Source organism: Acomys minous (assembly GCF_964271855.1).
Source record: "Acomys minous genome assembly, chromosome: 11".
Lineage (NCBI taxonomy): Eukaryota > Metazoa > Chordata > Mammalia > Rodentia > Muridae > Acomys > Acomys minous.
Window position 1 is genome coordinate 55,956,593 of NC_140492.1, and position 19,526 is coordinate 55,976,118.

A 19,526-nucleotide genomic window follows, 5' to 3' on the forward strand; every position below is an offset into this window, starting at 1 on the left:
GCCCAGGTGACTTTTCAATTGCGGTTTATTACTCTCATAAAGATCCCAGTTGCACGAAGGCTCTCTTTCGGTTGAGGACTTCAGGCACCTCACTTTGCCAATTGCCGGTGTGGTTCTGTGAGGTGGGGAGAAGGGGCAGGGCGACAAGAGTCAGGATGTTGAGTTATCCCTCCGGAGTGTGAGTAAACAACCCCCCAGGAGGCTGGTGTGCAAGAGTTAGACTTATTAGGCATGTATTTGGATAATGGTTGGAAACTGCTTCATGTAGTTTTTTTGTGCAGCCTTTTGTGAGTTTGATACAGTGGATTCTTCGCTTAGTTTTGGCTTCTTTCCTTACTTAGTCTACAGGTCTGTTAACAAAAGGCCACAAGCTTATACGACGAAAGAAATTTATTTATAACCTTTCTGGACACTGGGAGGTCCAAGAGGAAAGGCTAAGAAGAAGGCTTATTTGGTGAGCATCATCCATACACACAGCCCTTGTGATCTCTCATAGGAAATGGCCAGGGATCTCCCCGAGGTCTCTTTTATAAGGGCATTAACTGAATTTGTACAGACCCCGCGCTCACAACCTGTTTCATTCCCAAAGTCCCCAACCTCTACGTCCAGGCACTTAGCTGGGAGTAGGATTTCAATAGAGGAGACTGATCTGACACAAACAACCCCAGAAAGCAAGAGTGGAACACAGGCTGCTATGGAGTTGTGATTGTCTGGTGCAACACAGCACTCAGACTGTACCTTACCAAAAGAACAGAATCCGGCTGTGCTCCTTCCTTCTCTCATCCTGATGATACAGGGATCCCCACGGAAGAGGCCGCAAAACTGAGGCCCAGCATGTGGGACCACTGCTCCAAGAGAGGACTGGTCTAAGCACAGAAGCGTAGTGTTCAAAGCAAAGTTAGTCCCGAGGACTGATTTTTGTTGTTGTTGTTGTTTGAGACAGGGTTTCTCTGTGTAGCCGTGGCTGTCCTGCAACCTGTTCTGTAGACCAGGCTGGCCTCGAACTCACAGAGATCCATCTGCCTCTGCCTCCTGAGTGCTGGGATTAAAGATGTGGGTGCCACTTTCTACCTGGAGAGCATTGATGATTTTTTTTTTAAAGGTCGTTTGGCAAACTGGGATGACTGAGTTGTAGGACTAGAATCATAATGCAACTTAAGATAAGCCCCCCAAAAAATAAAGCGGGAGGCAGAGGAGAATACGTGAAGATGAAGTGAAAAAGCAGTAGACTTAATGTGTATAGTTCAAGGACGAACTGCGATGTAACCGCAGGTTGAAGAATCGGCTAGCCGGATGAGGTGTGTGTGTAGTCGGGGAAGGGAGGAACTGGTGTAGCAAGCACGTCTAGGAAGAGCAGGCAGGTGGGCAGAGAGTTCAAAAAAAGCACTTGACGTAGAATAAGGTAGAAAAGACCCCTTGCTAGATACGGATTTATTTAGTGATTTACTCGAAGCGCTGGTTGTGCTGCCTGCCTGCCAGGCATGACTCCACTAGCTACGTGAAATAGAGTTGAGTGGCCTGGGGAAAGAGCGGAAGCAATGGGTCGTTCTCATGACAACCCGCTGACGGCCTCCATGGCTTCCACTCTAGCCGCCTGCTCACCCCACTCTATGGTTTGTGAGTGTACCGTGAGAATACAGACTGGACCTGGGTTTGAAGCATTTCAGGGGCTGTCCCGGCTTTTATCCACCTGTGACATCTCGCTCTCGTCCATCCTCATTGGGTGGAAGATTCCTGCAGCACACGCAGGGGCTGGGGGTGGGGGGCGGGGGCTGGGGGTGAGGGGGGTGGATTTTCTCTGGTGGCTTCGGGTTGCCTCTAAACTGAATTTTATTCGGATTCATCAATGTTTTCACTGTTGATTTGATTTTTTTTTGTTTGTTTCCTATCTAAAGATTCATTCTAGTTCCTTCAAATCTGGGAATTCCTTAGTCATTCCTTTAAAAGTTGGCCCTCTTAAGAGTCATTAACAAGCAACAATGAAGGAGTTGAGGAGATGGCTCAGTGGGTAGGAGTGCTTGCTGAGAATGCCGGTAGACCTGAGTTCATATCCCCAAGCACCCATGTGAAAGCCAAGCACGACCTCCAAAACACGAGGATCCCCTGAGCTCCAGTGCGCTTAAGATGCAGCGAAAGACTATCTTAAAAATAAGGCGGAAAGTGATAGAGGAACACACCCAATATACTTCTGTGGCTACCACATGCACCTGCACACACAGATGTGCACACACCATGAGCACACTAAATAAATAAATAAATAAATAATAAATAAATAAATAAAGCAAGCTTAATCATAGCCTTACTAATGTTCCTAACTTGTGATTGGTGAGTGAGAACCCCTCCATTCTACACAACACAACAAACTAATCCCCTGGGAACACTGGGTTTTCTGGGTATACACAAGAACACAGAACGGAAAAAACCCGACTGCTAACACTGACTGCTTGTTCCTGGCTACCTTTTTTATAAATGTTAAAGCAGAGACTTCCTTATGATAGTGATTTGTTAGAAACCTCCCGTTCATGGGAGACTGGTCTGTCTTGTGATTTATCCACTTCCTTAAAGTTTTAATTTAACTTTAACATGAGTGACTCTTTTAGGCGGGTTAGTTTTTATGTCAGCTTGTTACAAACTGGGGTCATTGGGATGGGAAAAAAATCCTTCTAGAAAAGATATTTTCATAGGTTTGGCCTGTATACAAGCCTGCGGTACACTTTCTTTCTTTCGTTCGTTCTATTTATTTATTTATTTATTTTTTGGTTTTTAGAGATGGGGTTTCCCTGTGTAGCCTTGGCTGTCCTGGACTTGCTTTGTAGACCAGGCTGGCCTCGAACTCACAGTGATCTGCCTGCCTCTCCTTCCCGAGTGCTGGGATTAAAGTCGTGCGCCACTCTGCCCAGCGCATTTTCTTTCTTTAAAAAAAAAAAAAATATATATATATATATATATATATGTGTGTGTGTGTGTGTGTGTATGTGTGTGTACTTACATATAGATAGATGTAGTGTGTGTGTGTGTGTGTGTGTGTGTGTGTGTGTGTGCATGCGTGCGTGTGTGTGCATATTCTCTGGCACTGGAGTTACAGGTAGTTTTCAGTGCCTGCTGTGGGTACAGGGAGTCAAATTCAGGTCCTCTACAAGAACAATCTGTGTTCTTTACAGCCGAGCCATGTCTCCAGCCCCAGCAGTGCATTTTCTTGATTGATGATTGTGTGGGAGGGTCTGACTCACTGTGGACAGTGCCACTGTTGGGCTGGTGGTCCTGGGTGCAATCAGAAAGTCTGAGCAAGCCATGGGAAGCCAACCAGTGTGCAGATGTCCTCCAGGTCAGCTTCAGTTCCTGCCTCCAGGTTCTTGTCTGAGTTCCTGCCCTGACTTCCCTCAGTGATGGAGTGTGACCTGAGACTTTTCCTCTCCAAGTGCCTCTTGGTGATGGCAGTTTAACTAAGACAAACTCTGTTATGGTTTGTTCTGGTCTGTTAGGTTATAATGTAGGAACTCAGTCCCAAAAATAATATTATTTCTTCTTCTCCTCCTCCTCCTTTTCTTCCTCCTCCTCCTCCTCCTTCTTCTTCTCTCTCTCTCTCTCTCTCCCCCCCCCCCTTTACTTTTCAAGACAGTGTTTCTCTGTGTAACAGAACCCTGGGCTATCCTGGACTCACTTTGTAGATCAGGCTGGCCTCGAATGCACAGAGATCTGCCTGCCTCTGCATCCTAAGTGCTAGGATTTAAGGAATAATTTTTGGCTCAAGAGAACAAAATGCCATTTTATAGTTTCTTTTTATTTATTTTTTTTTATTTCATGTACATTGGTGTTTTGCCTGCCTGTTTGTCTGTGTGAGGGTATTGGATCCCCCGGAACTGGAGTTACAGACAGTTGTGAGCTGCCATGTAAGTGCTGGGATTTGAACTTAGATCCTCTCAAAGAACAGCCAGTGCTCTTAACCTGAGCCATCTCTCCAGCCCCATCTTATAGTTTCTTCCTTTTGTGCCACAGAATGCTGGTTTTACCCTGTATATCACGAGTGCATTTATCTGCCGTGGCTGTCTACATTAGAAGCTACCATTCCTTTCAGAAAATAAGTTGCTTTGGGGAGTATTTCATAGTTCCTCTGTATGGTAAATTTAATTTTGTATTTTCCATTATTTGAAGCAATAAAAAATGAATTTAAGGTCTTTCCCTTGGGCTGGGGAGTGAGCAATAGAATTCAGATCCCCAGCATGCACACGGTACACACATATAATGGTCCCCCCCCCGCAAAGTTTTCTCTTTTGGGACTAGTTCTCCTTTTCGGTGGGAGCAGTTAAGACACTTTCATAATGCTGGTGTCCCAAGTGCACCCCCACACAGCAAGTTCTCTTTTTCAGTGGCTTGCTCACTTGGAGATATGTAGCACAGAAGCTCTGTTATCTTCCTAAAACAGGGGTGGTACCTTTCCACCCCTTTCCAGTCACCATCAAGGGAACCCCAGGACCTGTTAATGAGATAGGAGGAGTGCCAAGCGGGTGCACCCTGGAAAGCAAGCCTAGGAGTGATTAAGGTGATAGCAATATGTTATTGAGCGAGCTGGGACCAGACACTCCCGGGGTCTGCATCTAGTGAGAGGCCTGAGAAGCAAAGGCGACAAGCAGCAGTGCTTTGGAGAAAAAGCACACACACACACACACACACACACACACACACACACAGACACACACACAGTAAAGGAGAAAGGGTGTGCACTGTGGCATGATCCAGTGTGTTGTAGTGTGCGTAAACTGCCCCACAGGTATTTGAGTAGCACCTGAAGGAAGAGGAAGCCTGGAGAGTCCATGCAGGGCAAGAATGTCCAGAGGAGGACAGTGGCAATGACAAAGATCCTTGTTTGTCATATCCCAGAAAGAGCTGTGAGGCTAGAGGAGCGCCAGTGAGGGGAACTGTAGCCAGAGATGAGGTCACTGGGGGTGGGGTTGGGGGTGGGGTTGGTGGGGGGTAGTGGGAGGCTGGGTCAGGCTGGGCCTCTTCAGCCACTTGGAAGAACATTGGCTCTTAGGAGCGAGCTATGCCCTGAGGCTTTGGACAGAGGAGTAAAGCAGACTCTGCTGCTGTGCTGATTATGAACATAGGAGCAGGAAGACATCTTAGCCTAGTAGAAAAGCCCAGATGGAGGCTGAGCCAGTGCTGGCTTCCAACCCCGGGGTAGCCATGGAAACTTTGGGAAGGTTAGACTGGACATGCATGTTGGAAATAGACTCACTGGTCCAGTTGATGAGTTGGATGTAGCATGTGAGGGGAAAGGCTAATGCATCTTTTAGCTTTCTGGTAACAGGGAGAGTAGAATTTTGATCTACTGGGATGTTTAAGATTATGGAAGGGAGGCCAGGAGTAGTGAGTGACCATGCCTTTAATCCCCATGGGGGTGGGGGGTTGGGGAGTGGGAGGGGCTGGGTCAAGCTGATCTCTGTGAGTTTGAGGCTAGCCTTGTCTACATAGTGATTTCCAGGCCAGCCAGTGCTACCTTATAGTGAGGACTTTACACACACACACACACATACACACACACACACACATTGTGAAAGAAACAATTTAAGGCAAATGGTGTGCAAGTTGAGGATTTGAGATGGCTCTTAGATACTCATGAAGATAGATTAAACTGTCATTGGGTATATAAATATGGAGTTCAGTGATGAGGCCCGCGTGATAGTGTAGGAGCTGTCAGCTGCGATGGGATTTAAAGCCTCAGGGCTAGGTTAGCTATCTGTGCAGAGAGGTGGATATTGAGGCCAGGACTGAACCAGGGACATCCCAGCATTCAGAAATCGGAGAAAGAAGAATGAACTCACAAGTGAGGACAGAATAGAGCCTGAAAGAATGCCCCATTGGAGTAGTAGGGTGAGGTAAGATTAAAATGGGAAAGAAGAGTTGGAGACCATAAATGTAGACACTTCTTTCGAGAAGGCATACCATAAAGGGCAAAGAGGATTTGAACAAGAGCTAGACGGAATGTAGCCACTAAGAACTTTGTTTTTTTTATTTTAAGTAAAAGAACGTCAAGCATATTTCAGTAATGCAGTGGTCTTATGTACATGTGAGGAAGGGGGAAATTGCTGCTGGAAGGAGAAAGTGGAATTGATGTAACTACTGCTGTAGAAGCATGCTGGGAGGTGGGCCTCCCAGTGTAGGTAGACCAGTTGGCCTTGGGAACATTGCCAACTAATTCTTATTAGTAACAGAAGACAAGATGTATTGATCAAGTAGATGCAGGTGGTGGTAGCTCATGGGGTTATTTTGCTTTTATGTCTCAGAAAATCGGTAACAAAATTATCACTTGATGAATGAGGATAAGGGAACAGGTATTGGAGATACAATAACTTAAGAAACACTTTCCAGGCAACTACAGAACACATCTGAAGGACTATTTCAGATGACGGATTATCTGAGTTGGGATGACTGTGTAGTTGTATGTTTTCCCCCACCTTGTCCTTATAGATGTGTTCAGGCAAGAGCAGAAGTCAATGTGTATGCACGTGTGTGCATGTGCGCACGCGCGCGCACGCATGTTGGGGGGGAGTAGGACCCTAAAATTTCAAGCCAAGAATAAAGGGTCATGTTGAGATCAATATAAAAAGGGACCATGGAATATAAATTGAGTTGGGATAAAAAGAAAGCATCCTTAGATAAGAAACAAAAAGGCCTTGAACTCAGAGATCTGCCTGCCTCTGCCTTCCTAGTGCTGGGATTACAGGTGTACACCACCACACCCAGCTTATGAAAAATTTCTTGTCACAGTTGTTTAGTGTATGAGAGGGGATGCCTCAGAAAGAGAGGTCATAATTAAAAAGTCAGATGCTTGTAGTTCAGATTATGTCACGGGTGTAATTTTGCTTTAAAAAAAAAAAAGCAGAATATAACCAAGAGAGTAAATGGGTGTCTTTAGGGTTTCTATTGCTGTGATGAAAGGTCATGGTGAAAGCAATTTGGGTAGGAAAGGGTTATTTGGTTTACATATCACAAGTCTTTTGAGGGACACAAGGCAGGACCTCAAAGAGGGCAGGAACCTGGAGGCAGGAGCTGATGCAGAAGCCATGGAGGAGTGCTGCTTCATGGCCTGCTCAGACTGCTTTCTTATAGAGCCTAGGACCACCAGCCCATGGTGACCCCACCCACAATGGGATGGGCCCTCTTACATTGATCACTAATCATAAAAATACCCTACAGGCCTGCAGCCAGACTTTGTGATGCAGCTTCTCAGTTGAGGTTCCTTCCTACTGTATGACGATCTTGCATCCAGTTGAGGTAAAACTAGCACAGTGGTAGCGATAGATTGGAGGGCATGGCCATGAATAAGAGGTCAGAACCGAGAGGCCAAGACGAAGGGTTATTCAGCCAGGATTGAAAGGATTAGAGAAAGGAGTGTTGTGTTGAGTAATCATAGGTCAAGTATCTTCAGACATGGAGGACAGCTGAAGTGGAGGGCAGGAACACAGTGGTCTGGAAACCATCACAAGGAGTAATAGTAGATAGTATATTAGATCAAGTAGATCAAAGCTGCTTTGGCCATTGTGTTGTTCAACTGAGAGATGCCCCCATAGGCTCAGGCATTTGAGCATTTGGTTCCCAGTTGGAGGCGCTGTTTGCCAAGGTTGAGGGGCAGTGCAGCCTTGTTGTAGGAAGTACATCACCGAGGGTGGGCTTGGAGAGTTTAAAGCCTCATCCCACTTCCAGTTCACTTTCTGCTTCATGTTTTTGGTTCGAGTTGTGATCTCTCTGCTTCCTGTTCCTGCCACTGTGCCTGCTGCTCGCTGCTGTGCCTCCCCAACACGATGGACTCTTTGCCCGCCAGGACCGTTAGACCAAATAAACTCTTCCTTTTGTAGGGCACTTCTAGTCCCCGTGTTTTATCACAGCAGCAGAAGGTAACTAGGACAGAGGTTCGTATCAGGCAGCGGGCTGCTACTGGGAAGAGCCCGACCATCTTGTTTTCTGGAGGAATGTGGAAGACTTTGGGACTTTGGGACTTTGGGACTTTGGACTAGAAAAGTGTTTGAATGATCAATGGGGCCTAATGAGCTGCCCTTGTAGGAGCCTGGAAGGCAGCAGTAGTGAGAGCAAAGGTGACTATAGAGGTCCCGTTCAAGAACTTTCCAGAGAGAAGTAAGGACTTGGACAGCACTAGGCAAGAGTCCATGTCTGCGACAATTTGGCAAAGAATCTAGCTGTCTTCTGTCCATGCCCTTAGAACTTGCTTGAGGTTAAATTAAAATATAATGAGTTAGTTTATCCGGTGGAGGAAATTTCAAGATAAAAATGTTGAATCTATCCAGACTTGGTGGTGCGTGCCTTTAGTCCCAGCACTGGGGAGGCAGAGGCAGGTGGATTGCTGTTAGTTCGAGGCCAGCCTGGTCTACAAAGTGAGTCCAGGACAGCCAAGGTTACACAGAAAAACCCTGTCTCAGAAAAAAAGAGAAAAGACGCCCCCCCCCCAAGAAAAAACAACCAAAACCAAAAAAACCACAAAACATTGTATCTGTGGTTATAGTAGTGCTTAGGCAGGTCTACAGGGAAAAAGTGCTAGTGGGACAAAAAGAAATTAAAAATGTATAGTTTGGACATGAGAAATTGCACCAAGGCCTAAAGATTTTTCTGCTCCTAGTAAGCAACTGCAAACAAACAACAACAACAACAACAACAACAACAAAAACGCTGCTAATGTGATTCCTATAAAAGTAACTTTAATTTACCTGATGTAATTGTTGTTTGGAGGCTTCCTGCCTCTGTCTGCTCACCTAGGCCTAGTCCTGGAAGCTTCTAGCCTCCATACAGTCTAACCTAGGTCTAGAATGAATAAGCTCACCCTCTCTAATTCTTTCTGAACTCATAGCTGGCTGGTTCAAACTCCTCTCTTAGTGGACTGACTCAGTTTGGCTTCTCTCTTGGTCTCTGACTAAATTGCTCTGCTTGACCTCAAACTATTTTTGTCTTCTGGCTGCTCCTCACTCTCTGGCTTGCTCTGTCTTCACCTGGATCCAGCTTGTTCTATCTTCAACCTGTCTCTGTAAAACTCTCCCAGTAAAACTGCGTCTGGGTTTCATGAACTGAGCTGCCACAAACTCAGCTGCACTGCACTGGCCTCTCCACTCACTGACTCAACTGAACTGCCTGAACACCACTGGCTAGAACTCTGAGGTCTGCAGGCCTCTGTCTCCTGAGCACTGGGATTAAAGGCGTGCGCCACCACATGCCTGGACCTAAGCTTTTCTCTACCTGAAACTTCCTCTGTATCAGGTTGGCCTTGAACTGTCTCCTGAGATTAAAGGCAGGTTTGTGTTCCAGCTAGATCATACTGACCTAGAAGTTTCTTTAGATGCGCTCTCTTGCCAGAGCAGCCATATTCTGAATTTAAAATCCTCTACACATTCCAGTGGGTGAGGGTCCATCCAACTGACCGTGCAGCTGTCCAGTCCACATGGTGACAGTTTTAGAGGCATGAAGGATACCTGCATGAAGAGATTGTGGATTGTTTCTTGAGGACTTTAGGAGAGCTGGTGAGACTAGGCAGCATACGGGAGGCGAGTCTCTGCATGAAGGGCCTGAGAGGCCATTGAGTGAAACTGTGAAAATGAAGTCTGTTGTTTAGTGGAGACCCCCAAGGTTTGTTAGGTGTGTGGGTAGTTTGTCTACATGTATGTCTGTGCACACCATGTAGGCAGTGCCCACAGGAGCCAGAAGAGGGCATTACAGACAGTTGTGAGCCACCGTGTGAATTGAACTCGGGTCCTTTGGAAGAGTTGTCAGTGCTCTTCACTGCTGAGCCATTTTTCCAGCCTCCTGAATTTACTTTCCATTGCAAATATTGGCCAAGTTCAGTTTCAGAAAAATTTTCTGACTCTCCTGTGTCACAGCCTGATGTTTGTCAAGCATCCAGTCCCTATAGCCAGTGCGGCCCCATCTCGTCTCCCATCTATTGAAAGGCAACTGCCTGAAGTATCTAGATGCCATATTTGGTAGAATTTTATTTTTAATTTTAATATTTCTTGCTTTTGCAAATGTGTTGTAGCCATACTCTCCATTTTGTGGTTTTAGCCCTCATATACTGTGATCGCTCGAGGTCTGTTGATGCATAAATTTTATTTATCTCAAGTGTATTTCACCAGGTCCTTTATTTCTCTCTCTCTCTCTCTCTCTCTTTCTCTCTCTCTCTCTCTCTCTCTCTCTCCTCCTCCCTCCCCCCTCCCTCCCTCCCTTCCTCCCTTGAATAGTTGATCTCTCTCTGATTAAATGGAATTAGAGAGTCCTGCTGTGTTGAGGTGTAAGCAACAGGAAGAAAGTATTCCATTCACAACTGAGCGGCGTAGATGAACACTTGGCAGCCGTGGAAACAGGAAACCTGCTTCCAGCTTCTCTGCAGCCGTGCCGTGTCCACCCCAAGCTGCTGTAACGATCAGCTTCCCACAACCTCTGCCCTCTCATGCTTATATAAGCCATTAAGGCACCATATGTTTGCTTAGAAGCACCCAGCATAGGAAAGCCTTGGGCAGTAGCAGGGGAAAGTTGGCTTGTTTAGACCACGTGGCACAGTCAGGGCCCCACTGCTCCTCTGCTGCCTCTATAATCACAAGCAGAATCCTTAGGAGGAAGATGAACCCTCGTGTACGATGCAAAATATAAAGCTCTGTTTGGTGTCTCATTGGGTGCCCTGAATGACTGTAAACGAGTGTTGTCCTGCAGCTTTAGGGTATTTATGGCTGCGGGTGTATTTTTCAGTAATTACACTCTATTTCCAGGGGCCATGCTGCCGCTTCCGAGCCTGTGTTCTGCTGGTAGGAGCAATAATGAGCAGTGTATATGCATTGCTTGTTACCAGGAAGTACAATTCTCTATGGCATTCCTTCTGCCAAATTGTATTAATCACAGTCAGATTATATGCGAATATTATAAAGTTTGCCCCATTCATATCACAAAGTATTCTCAGTGTGGCGTTTATGCGCCTGATCTGGATCTTAAATTTATTTTCCCTGTGATGCTTGTTCTGCATAATCATCATTTTGTTGACTTACAATTTTCTTCAAGCAGAGAAGAAATTTGAAAGTCAAATATTTAACCATCTATCTTCTACTAAAATTTTTTTTCTGAAAAATAAAAATCAAACCCCCAAAACGAAAACACCCAAACATTTCATTCATTGCTTAACTTCTGTTTCCCCTGCAGCGGGGTTTCAAACGTTGGCTTGGGGAGCTGTTTGAAGGGCGGTGGGGCCACCTGCACCATGACTTGTGTGAGTCACCTGTGTGATGTGGCTGCCACAGGCGTTAGGTAATCGTAGCTCGGTGTGAACAGAAGAGCACGGCGAACGCAGGCAGAGGCAGTTCATTATGGTGTTTCATTATGTATCCACAGTGCGGGTCTTCGTTAGCATGTGTGTCTCTGGTTACCTTGTGTTCTCTCACTCTGTTGCTGTGACCACTCTTAGGGGAGCAAAGGGTTTATCTGGCTCACAATCCCAGCAAACAATTCGTTCACCGTTCACGGTTCACCGTTCACCGTAAGGGAAGCCAGGGCAGGAACTTGAAGCAGAAAGCTTGGAGGAAGGTTGCTTCCGGGTTCTCACTTCAGCTCCTGTTTCCTTACACAGCCCAGGGCCATTTGCCCAGGAAAAGGTTGGACCACAGTTAGCTGAACTTCCTACATCAACAACAATCAAGACAGTGTCCCACAGACCACTCCAATCTGGACAGTCCCATGCTTAAGGCCCACTTCTTGGTGACTCCAGACTGTGTTGAGTGGACAGTTAAAATTGACTCTAGCTAAGACACCTCGTTTCTATACATATTCCCTTTTGTCCTTTTATTTCCATGCCTGGTCATTGGCACACATTTGAAAATATCTGGTAATACAAAAGATATAAAGGAAAAGCTACCTGATCCATTTTTTCCTAAAGTCCCGAGCCACAATTTATATATATATATATATATATATATTTTTTTTTTTCTTTTTAACTTGTCTTCTTTTTAACACACCTTTAATCCCAGCACCCAGGAGGCAGACGCAGGTGGATCTCTTTGAGTTCAAGACCAGCCTGGAAGACACAGCAAATTCTTGGCTAGCCAAGAGCTTGTGTGTGTGTGTGTGTGTGTGTGTGTGTGTGTGTGTGTGTGTCTGTCTGTCTGTGTGTGTGTGTGTGTGTGTGTGTGTGTGTATGAATGAATGAATGAATGATGGGGGTGTTGTGTTAACTTTTCCTGAGGAGAAAAAAGTTAATGTCCAATCACCCCAGATGGGCACAAGAAACACACTGAAATATGATTTCACTAAAGTTGAATTTGGTGATCATAAACTCACTGAATTTTCTTACAGAACACTGGCGGGGGTTCACTTACAGAATCATGGGTGACACTCAGGCAGCTGCATCACCACAAAGGCCTACCCCACCATGGAAGCCACCTCCCAGAGTCCTGTTTTAACAACCTTCTGCTTCCTATACAGTTTAGCATCTCCCAGGAGCACTTGCACCCAGAGCTGGGGGAAGTAATAGCTGAAATTCCAGGCAGGGTTTCCTGACACTAGGTAGTGCCTGTAGCTCCATCACCATGCCCAAAGACTTGGCTCCCATGGACTGTTGTGCTCTAGTTGTCATGGCTACAAGACCCCTTCCAAGAATGACATCTTGTTATAAGGAGAGAAAAGATACATACAATGGTGCGGGTGGGGGTGGAGGGGTGTCATCATTTGTAGACTTTGGAGGACACTTTTCAAGAGTTCATTCTTTATCCATCAGAAGTTCCAGGGATTGAACTCAGACTCTATGGCTTGCGTAACAAGGAGCTTACCACTGTGTCATCTTGCTTGCTTCGGATTTTAATTTTAATGGCATTTAATATATATGCATATTTGTTTATTATTTTTGTTTTGCACACATGTACGTATGTATATATATATGTACACCTTGTACGTGCCTGGTATTAAAGGTCAGAAGAGGTATTAGAAACGAATAATACTGGTCTTGTTCTCAGAGTCACACCAGGCAATTTCTTTTTGTTTTTTTTTTGTTTTGTTTTGTTTTTTGTTTTTTGTTTTTTGTTTTTTCGAGACAGGGTCTCTCTGTGTAGCCTTGGCTATCCTGGACTTGCTTTGTAGACCAGGCTGGCCTTGAACTCACAGCGATCCGCCTGCCTCTGCCTCCCGAGTGCTGGGATTAAAGGCGTGTGCCACCACGCCCGGCTTACACCATGCAATTTCTATCAGTACAAAGGTCCATGGTACATCACCAAGGCTGGCCAGCAAGCACACATGACATAGATGTCACTGTATCTTTTATCTCTAATACAAGAGGGCATTCGGCTATTCCTCATTGTAGAATGTTACCTCACAGCCCACTCTCAATCGGCTGGTGTGGACAGTGGAAGGAAAAGGAAAGTAAGAGACTTGAGAGCATGTCGACATAAAAACCACAGCTCTCATCTTAAAGGAAATAAGAAATAGTTTATTTTGGAGCCATTCTAAGTGACAACTGTCTGGAAACACAGATTTAGATTACCCTAAATTCCACGTTCCAAGGTGGAAGCAGTTACAAGAAGTTTTTATAGTCTCACAGAACATAGAAGATTATAAATCAAGACAAGTTTAAGTACATTTGTGGTTACACCAGAGAAGCCAGGGCAACATGACAGAAGGCAACTGAGGATGCTCTCTGAGGATGCTCTCTGAGGATGCTCTCCGAGGATGCTCTTAGCTTCAGCACTGGCAGAAGCTAATGAATGCCCTGCTAAGTCAGTAGATTCTAAGAGGTTTTTGTTTATTACCACAAGATGTTAGTTCCAGCACAGAGTTGGGCAAGCAAGGGTTGTTCCAGAGGCTGAAACTAGCCCAAGATAAGGTAATTAGCCTCTGAACCTGCAAATTGCAACCTCTCCACGGCACTGAACCTTCAATGGTTCCCCAGTCTCTGCAGATGCAGACTCCTTCAGGAGGCTCTCAGTTCACAGCCAGACACCGACTCCCTGGAACCGGAGTTAGGGCTGCCTGTGAGCCACCATGGAGATGATGGGATTTGAACCTTTGTCCTCTGCAAGAGCAGCAAGGGCCATTGACCTTGCAACTTTCTCTCCAGGCCTAGTAGCATCATTTTATAAATTAAACACTATCTGAATAAAAAAAAAAGAATTAGAAGTCGGTTAGTAAATAATAATAAGTAAATCTGTATTAATAATCAGAGGGTTATAAAGACCACTTTCCATGCCCCATAGTAAACATTAATTTGTATCAATTTAAACTAAGATATATAGTTGGCCAATTGTCATTTTGTTTTTTGTTTTAAAGCAAAAACATAATATACCTGTTACTAAACAATTTTTTAGTGACAATGTAATTTTTTGTTTTTGTTTTTTTCTAGACAGAGTCTTTCTGTGTAGCCTTTGCTGTCCTGGACTCACTTTGTAGACCAGGCTGGCCTCGAACTCATGCGGATCAACCAGCCTCTGCCTCCTGAGTGCTGGGATTAAAGGCGTGCACCACCATGCCCGGCCCAACAATGTAGTTTTTATTAGCAGTTTGAATTTGAAAGTTGGAATTTTTACATTTGATGTATATTCACTTTTACTTTTATTTGTGTATGTGTGTGAGGCACAAAATTGAAGTAGTCTTTTACATTTATTTTCCACACTTTGACTGTAAACTTTCCAGACATTCACTTGGATGGTTAGAGTGATGAGGGTCCCCCGCTCTCCCCCACCCCCACCCCCACCCCCGGTCTTTGTGCTCATCTCAGTTTTCTACTCAAGTCAAAACCGTCCGGTTTTAGTATACAGGTGACGCTCTCCCTTCCCATTGGGGGCTCTAGAGAAAAGCTGTTGTGTCGGAACGTGATAGTAGATTGATTTCATGAGAGGCATCTCAGCTAACATCGGGCTTCCATAAAGGACCCAGTTTAATGTGGACGCTTCCCTCCTCCCTAGGTCTGCGGGTGACTGTGCTCCTGACGTCCTTCCTTATGGTCTTGGGAACTGGTCTAAGGTGCATACCTGTGTCAGACTTAACCCTTAAGAGAAGGTAAGTCCCGTATGACATTCCCACACATTTTAATCTTTTATTGCAAGTGTGTTATCTATGCTTGATTATAAGCCTCTGGTCATGTGATCTGGGCAGAGTCACGAGTGTGGGGGACTTTATTCTTTTTACCATTTGCAGTGGGTAACTTAGTTTCTTGTCACATGGAAGATGCTGGACTAGAATGGAAATTAAAAAAAAAAATCACAGCAAAACAAGTGAATCTTCTTGTTATCCAGGAGCCACAATAACCATGAGAAAATGAAAGCATAGTGTACTACAAATGAGTGTAACAGGTCACATACACATATGCATATGTTTCATAAAATGGAGGCAGTGAGGCTAGAGAGATGGCTCAGAGGTTAAGAGCACTGTTGCTTTTGCAGAGGATCTGGGCTCAGTTCCCAGCACCCACATGGTAGCTCACAGTCATCTGTGTACCCCAGTTTCAGGGGAACCACCAGGTAGGTACCCATATGTATGTGTAGGCAAAACATTTGTACACATAAAGTAAAATAAGTCAATCTAAAAAAAATTTTTTTAATAGAGGGAATAGTATAAAGGAGATACAAAATTACCCTGTGGTAATTTAGGTCTTTCTGAGGGAAGAGCTCACCTGGCAGGGAGGCAGGGATAGTGAGAACCAAGCGAGTGGTTTTGTAGGAAGTGTGGAAAGACCTAAAAAGACGTAAGGTCCAAGCTGCAGTGGGCACTGTGGGAGTGTGGGGCTGGACCCTTAAAGGTTGTGTGGGCCCCTAGAAGGACCTCAGGGCCTTTTCTGAGCTAGGAAACCACTGGAGGTTCTAAGCTGTGGAGTGTCCTGGCTGCAGGCTGCTGTACCGCCTGTGCGGAAGCTGGAAGCTGGAGGTGACGGGCGGACTAAGGACGCTGGCTGGGAAACTAGTCAGCGAACCGGCGGGAAGATAGGTGACAGCTGGGTGTTGTGGTGGCAATGATGACATGAAAAAGTGGTGAAATTCTGTATATATTGTGGAGAACTTGCTCCTGGAAATGAAGATGTCGGGAGGAGAGGGATCCAGGGTAACTCCCGGCTGCAAGGATGACACGCGTGGGATTAGATGTGAGGAGAGGTCAGAGGCCGCGGGGCTGTTAGAGATGGTGACACAGGAGGGGAGGTAGCTTTCAATGGCAAGGTGGTTTTCATTTAGAACAGAACTTTATAAAATGTTCATTTTCTGGTTTTCAAAATATATTCTCTTTTAGGAAACTTAAGGTACAAATGTTTTGTATTGTAAAAGAAAGCAAGAAAAAGCTCATGTGGGCTCCTGCGGGAAGGCTGTCCACTTCCATCCTTCTCAAATTGGGTCTTTATTGTGTTTGACATGGTCTTAGCTGTTTAAACACTGCAGGTTTGTGTATTTGTTTTAAAGCATCCACAGTGTTAAAATGCAGTCTCAGTGTAATGTCCTTGAGCTCTCTGAAGAAGTCAAGACAGCCTTTGGTTTTAATTCTGCTTTGGGCCACCTGTGATGTTACAGCCCAGCCCTGTTCCCCTTCATCCTTCCTGTTAGGATTCTAGAAACAAAGAGTTAGTTGGGTCTGCATTTTGGTAGAGAAGGTGAAACGAAAGAGAAATAGATCTCATAAAGAAGTAAGAAGAAGTATAGGATGGGCAGGAAGGAGAAACAGAGCTCAGCGGTATCGAACCTTTCCTAAGAAGATGTTGTAAGCTTAACTTCAATCTTGCGTTGGCCTGTAAAGACTGGGTTCCCCGGCATAAGACCCTTTGTGTCCTGCAGTAATTCCAAGCAGTGCTCACAGTGCACAGTGCAGCTGTCCAGTGAAAATACTCCTCCAATAGAACCTATGTTTTATCTGATAAATGTGCTATGTTGCTACTTTTTCAGCTTATATGACACCGTGGAAGGAGTAAAGACTTAAACACCACAGATAGGACAATAGGCTATCTGTCTCGTGGGCTTATCTCACACGGAGCTTTTTGAGTTCTGACCCAGCCTGTTTGGGGTGGTGCCCTGAACCCTGACTTCCTACATCTTGACTGACTCCTGTGACGATCAGGATACATGATCAGCAGCTTCCCAAGCAGCGCTTCCTAATGGGGCTCCACCTTTGAGTGTTATGGGTGTATTATTGATAACTATGCTGAGCAATGTATTACCCAAATGTATTTTACCTGAATGTCTTGATGAAACCCCAGGAAAAAATATGTTGCCACTTTTTCTTGATAGCATCATAGATAAAAGGGGAGACTCGGATAATGAATAATAATGCATTTCTCCTAAGATCAGTCTAACAACAACAGGAAGAAACTATAAATGTACCCGGGCGTGATGGTGTACACTGTAATCCCAGCACTCAGGGAGGCAGAGGCAGGTGGATCTCTGTGAGTTTGAGGCTAGCCGTGTCTACAAAGCCAGTCTAGGACAGACATCCAAAGCTACATAAAGAAACCTTGTCTCAAACCCCCCACTCCCCAAAAACCAAGCTATAAACATTCTGTAGCAGCAAATAGCTTTACATTATAGTGTGGGATGCTCTGTGGCTGCTCCGTGGACAAGCTAGACTTCTTACAGGTAAAGTAAAAAGTTTCTGTCCTTAGTCATAGATGTACCAGTCATCCATGACACACACGTGTTTATTAATTACCTTTCCATTCAGAGTCTTTCTCATGAATGCAAACAGTTGGTAGCTTTACTAACAGGCCAGACAGGTGAAGAGTGTGGTTCTGATGAACATAGGCTTTTCTAGAAGTAGTCTCCATTGTGAAATGCTTTGCAGCTGGCCAAGTTGTCTTCCAAATGGCTGTGCTAGGAAGGGTTGTTTGCTTAAAGGCTTTTCGAAGCTAAAAAACAGTGAGAAGAAACTCAGACCCTTGCCTTCTTGCTTCAGTGAATTCCTGTTGCATCAAAGACCTAAACATAAAAAACAAGCCATAAGGTGTTAGGAAACAGTTGTTTCAAAGAAGCTGAGAGTGGGGGAAGCCTGCCAAATAAGACGCAAATTCCAAAAGGGAAAATGTAGTCAGATGTCTTCATGATTAGCCAAGCTGTAAAACAAAGTCAGAAGACCATTTAGAAAGTAGGAAATACAACAGGTAAGACAAACGGGCTATGTCTTTAGTTGGAAGCAATCATTTCAAGTCAGTAAAGAAGTAACAACCCTGTAGGAAATGGGTAATGGATATGACAAGCAATAATAGAAATTAAAATGCAAATGACAGAACAAAAGGAAAGAAGCCAGCTTTCTGTCATGCTTACATAAACGACAGTTAAGACAGTAATTGGCTATCTGTCTGGCATTGCTGGTGTTAGAACAGTTTGGGATGTCCTGTTTGCAGGGCGTTTGGGCAATATATCTGGTTTTAAATGTACATTTTTTTTTTTTTTACTACGTGCATTTACAAGAAATTAGCCCACGTGCAAAGCTGTACCAGGTGGCAGGGCCTACCATGTGTGCGCAGCTTTGCTTGTGGTAGCAGAAGGCTGCACTCACACACGTGCCAGCCACAGAGGCCTGTGCCGTGCATTGTGGGATTGTTTGTGACTGTGAAAGGGTAACCATTTTGCAGGTGCTGATGGGGGCTGTCTCCAAATTATGCTTCTGAGCAAAGAAGCGCAGTTTAGAACACTAGGTTTAGTGTGTTTCTGCTTAGAAAACAATGGCAAAGGCCTTTATGGCAGCTCTAGCAAGGACCGTTTCTATGAGAAGCCATGGTGTTGGTTGTCTCTGGGAGCCAAGGAGCTGCACTGGAGAGAAGAAAATATGTTTCTTGTTTTACATTCTTAACTACTATTAGGAATATTCTACCACACATGTATATGTCTTAGGTTGCTTTCTGTTGCTGTCATAAACACTTTGGCCAAAAGCAACTTGGAGAGAAAAAGGTTGATTTCACTTTCAGCTTCCAGTCTGTCACTGAGGGAAGTCAGGGCAAAACTCTAGAAAGGAACCTGGAGGCAGGAGTTGATGCAGAGGCCGAGGAGGAACGCTGCTTACTGGCTTGCTCCCAACGGTTTGCTTAGCCTGGTTTCTTATAGAACCCAGAGCCCTCTGCCCAGGTATGGCCCCAACCTCAGTGGGGTGGGGCCTCCCACGTGAGTCATTAATCAAGAGCATGCTCCACAGACTTGTGTACAGGCAATCTGACAGAGTCATTTTATCAAGTGAGGTTCCTCTTCTGAAATGACCCTAGCTTATGTCAATTACAAAAACAAAACAAAAAACAGGGCTGTACGTATGCATGCATTACCTTTTCGACTAATTAAGTAGAGCTAAAGTGCTTACTAAATGTCGACGAGAGAGCAATTCTTACTTCAGAGGACAAGAAATAACTTATTCTGGAGCCAATGTGAATGGCCCGTGGTTGGGACCATAGGTTCAGGCTGGCGCAAACTGTATGCACAGAAGAAGAAAAAAAAAACGTAAATCAAGGCTTTTCAATACATCAATAGAGACATGAGGTAGGTAGTTGACAGAGGTCCAGTGCAGCATGGCAGCATTCTGAGCCTTTTGCTTGGTGGGAG

At 45.0% G+C, this 19,526-nt stretch overlaps 1 protein-coding gene across 1 annotated transcript in view; it reads left to right on the forward strand.

Annotated features, from left to right (window-relative positions):
* SLC49A4 (solute carrier family 49 member 4) overlaps positions 1-19,526 on the forward strand; it is a 70,347-nt gene that overhangs the window by 1,163 nt on the left and 49,658 nt on the right. The window contains exon 2 of the mRNA XM_084800499.1: positions 14,931-15,024. Within this exon, the coding sequence (XP_084656625.1) occupies positions 14,931-15,024 (94 nt within the window). The remainder of the gene's footprint in view (positions 1-14,930; positions 15,025-19,526) is intronic.